The 2,933-nt window shown below is 44.2% G+C and overlaps 1 protein-coding gene across 1 annotated transcript; it reads left to right on the top strand.

Moving 5' to 3' along the window:
• Nucleotides 1-221: 221 nt before the first annotated feature.
• LOC113290316 lies at nt 222-2,089 on the top strand. Its single transcript, XM_026539952.1, has 2 exons — nt 222-1,462; nt 1,693-2,089. Exons 1-2 carry the CDS (start codon nt 222-224, stop codon nt 2,087-2,089), a joined length of 1,638 nt encoding a protein of 545 aa, XP_026395737.1.
• Nucleotides 2,090-2,933: the final 844 nt, after the last annotated feature.

The following is a 2,933-nucleotide window of genomic DNA, read 5'->3' on the forward strand; positions in this document are numbered from 1 at the left end:
AGTTTGAATGGACCACAGAATGCGAATAAGCTTTCCAGAAGATCAAAGAATATCTTGCAACAATCCCAATCCTGCAAAAACCCGACCCTGGTGAGGTTTTTTCCCTTTACATAGCAGCGACAGAGGATGCGGTCAGCACAGTGTTGGTCAAGACGAACACGAAGATAGAACAACCAATCTACCACGTCAGCAAGACACTCAACGCGACAGAAAGAAATTATATGAATATCGAGCAGCTCATCTTGGTGCTAGTGTGGGCTACCCAAAAGTTGAGGACTTATTTTTTGACTCAGTATATTCGTGGTCCGTGCAAAGCACCGTTGGAGGCTGTTCTCAAGAGCGTTGGGAAAGTAGGAAGGATAGACAAGTGGAACACTCACCTGGACCAGTTCAACATTATCCATGAAATCCAACACTCCCAAAAATCACAAGTCTTGGCAGATTTCCTTGCATATCTACCCCTGGACAACGACGAGGAAGTAATGGGTATAACAGAAGCAAACGAAGGCAAAGACCCAATCGACATCCTCGAGCCCTTAAACCAAAGGCGATGTGAGGTCTTCGTGGATGGATCAAGGAATAAAGGAGGAGTGGGCATCGGCATCGTAATCACTACCCCCACCAGAGAAAGGATTGTGCATGCGCTAAGGTTGGAATTCAAGGGGCATACCAACAACATCGTAAAATACGAAGTTGTAGTACATGCTCTGCGTTTAATAATAGAAATGGAAATAACGGATGTACGACTAACAAGTGATTCACAACTAGTCATACGACGGATAGGGTTGGAGTACAATGTCTACGATGACACCCTCTCCGCATACATGGCTTTGGTTCAAACCTTAGACTCACAGATACCAAGCATCAAAATTCCGATCCTATGCAGAAAAGATCTCAGGCACGCCGACGCCTTGGCATACATATCATCCATGCTGAAAGATGAGAGTGTTAAAGCCATAAAAATAACAAGGTTGTATGAACCTTCGATCACCTCACATCAGTCCTTTGCTACAAATCGTGAAGACGGTGTAAGGGAGGACATTGGTGACGACAATGTGGGAGAATACATTGTTGAGGACTTCATCGAAGACGACATCATGACAAGGGAAAACGAAGACGAGGACTTCAGCAATGAAGAAGACTGGAGAACCGAGATTCACCGTTTTCTTGAAGAAGGCATGTTACCAACAGAATTGAAGCAAGCCAGGAAGATACAATCAAAGGAAGGGAGATACGATCTTCGTGATGAACTATTGTACAAGAATTCCTTTCTCGGACCACTGCTACGATGTCTATCCAGAGAGGAGGGGTATCGAATTTCGAAATACATCCATTACGGGGACGCAGGTAACCACATCGGAATGAGATCACTGGCGGATAAAGCAAAAATACAGGGATACTATTGGCCCCAGATGATCCGAGATGCTGCCAGGATGTCCAGGAGATGCGAAGAATTCCAGCGGTTTCTAAAAAAATTCACGCTCCTGCGAAAAAGCTGAATTCAGTGGACAGTCCCTTGCCATTTTCAAAATGGGGTGTAGACATCGTTGGCCCCTTGATCGAAGGATCAGGGAAAAGGCGATTCATGATCGTAGCCACGGACTACTTCAGCAAGTGGGTGGAGGCCAAATCCCTAGCTAGAATTTGAGACGTGGATGTATTCACATTCATCTTTCAAAATATCATTTGCAGGTTTGGCATTCCCGCAGAAATTGTCTCGGACAATGGCAAGCAATTACATGGGAAAAATATAGATATGCTCTTAGATACTTTCAAAATCAGGAAGAACAAATCAACCCCCATCTACCCCCAGAGTAACGGCCAAGCCGAGGCTACAAATAAGACCCTTGGTCTCATTCTCAAAAATCAGTTGGACGAACATAAAGGACGATGGTGCGAACAATTACACAACGTTCTATGGGCATACCGAACAACACGAAGAGCTGCCACGGGTGAATCACCATTCCTCCTTACGTACGGAGCCGAAGCAGTCATCCCGACAGAAATCCTCATGTCAACTACAAAGACCGAAGCCTGGGAGAAGAACCTCACAACAGATATGATGCTGGAAAGGCTCGATGATCTATAAGAAAGAAGAGAGACATAACTACAAAGGATGGAAAACTACCAACGAAGATTAGCCAGAGAGTATAACAAGAAATTTAGTCTTAGGAACTTTGTAGAAGGACAGTATGTGCTAAGAACCATACCACAATACCAGCGAGAAAAATAGTGGGGCAAGTTAGCACCATCATGGGGAGGACCGTTTATAATACATGACATTGCCGGGAATGGATCTTACTACCTGCGTAATCTAAAAGGAGAAGTCCTCAGACACCCATGGAACGCTGAGTACCTCAAGCCATACTACCCGTAAGGCAGCGCAGTTCTGCACCTGCGTGAAGAGTACCAAAAGAAGAAGAAGACAGTGTACCTGTTCGACGTGTTTCTATCTCTGGACGAGGCGTAGAAGACCTCAACCTATCAATCAAACGAACAAACTTTTGCAAAAACTATTGGGGAAAGTAGTCATATACAATCTCTCCGGACTCCCATATCAGCGTCTATAAGTGTAGGACCATGGGGAAGGCATCCAGTAGAAAGAGATACACAACCAATTACAAGGCAGCGGTTCAGCGGAATGGGTGCATGTAAATATTTTAATAACGCACCACATATCCGAGGACGTTGTCCCGACCCCCAACGTCTGGGAATCCTCTGGCCAAGGATTATCCAGTGAGGTGAAAGGTCCAAAGACGATCACGAAGGTACATACCTTTAGCATCGTTATCAAACACTTCCTGTCATTATACTTAGTTCACTTCTTACTACAATTAACTCATTATCTAAAAATAATAAACTGAACTAACGATGCAGATAAAATTTAAACTGTACATACTCAAACAAACGATCATCTATTCCATAAAAGTTGA

The sequence above is a fragment of the Papaver somniferum genome, chromosome 1, assembly GCF_003573695.1.
Source record: "Papaver somniferum cultivar HN1 chromosome 1, ASM357369v1, whole genome shotgun sequence".
Classification (NCBI taxonomy): domain Eukaryota; kingdom Viridiplantae; phylum Streptophyta; class Magnoliopsida; order Ranunculales; family Papaveraceae; genus Papaver; species Papaver somniferum.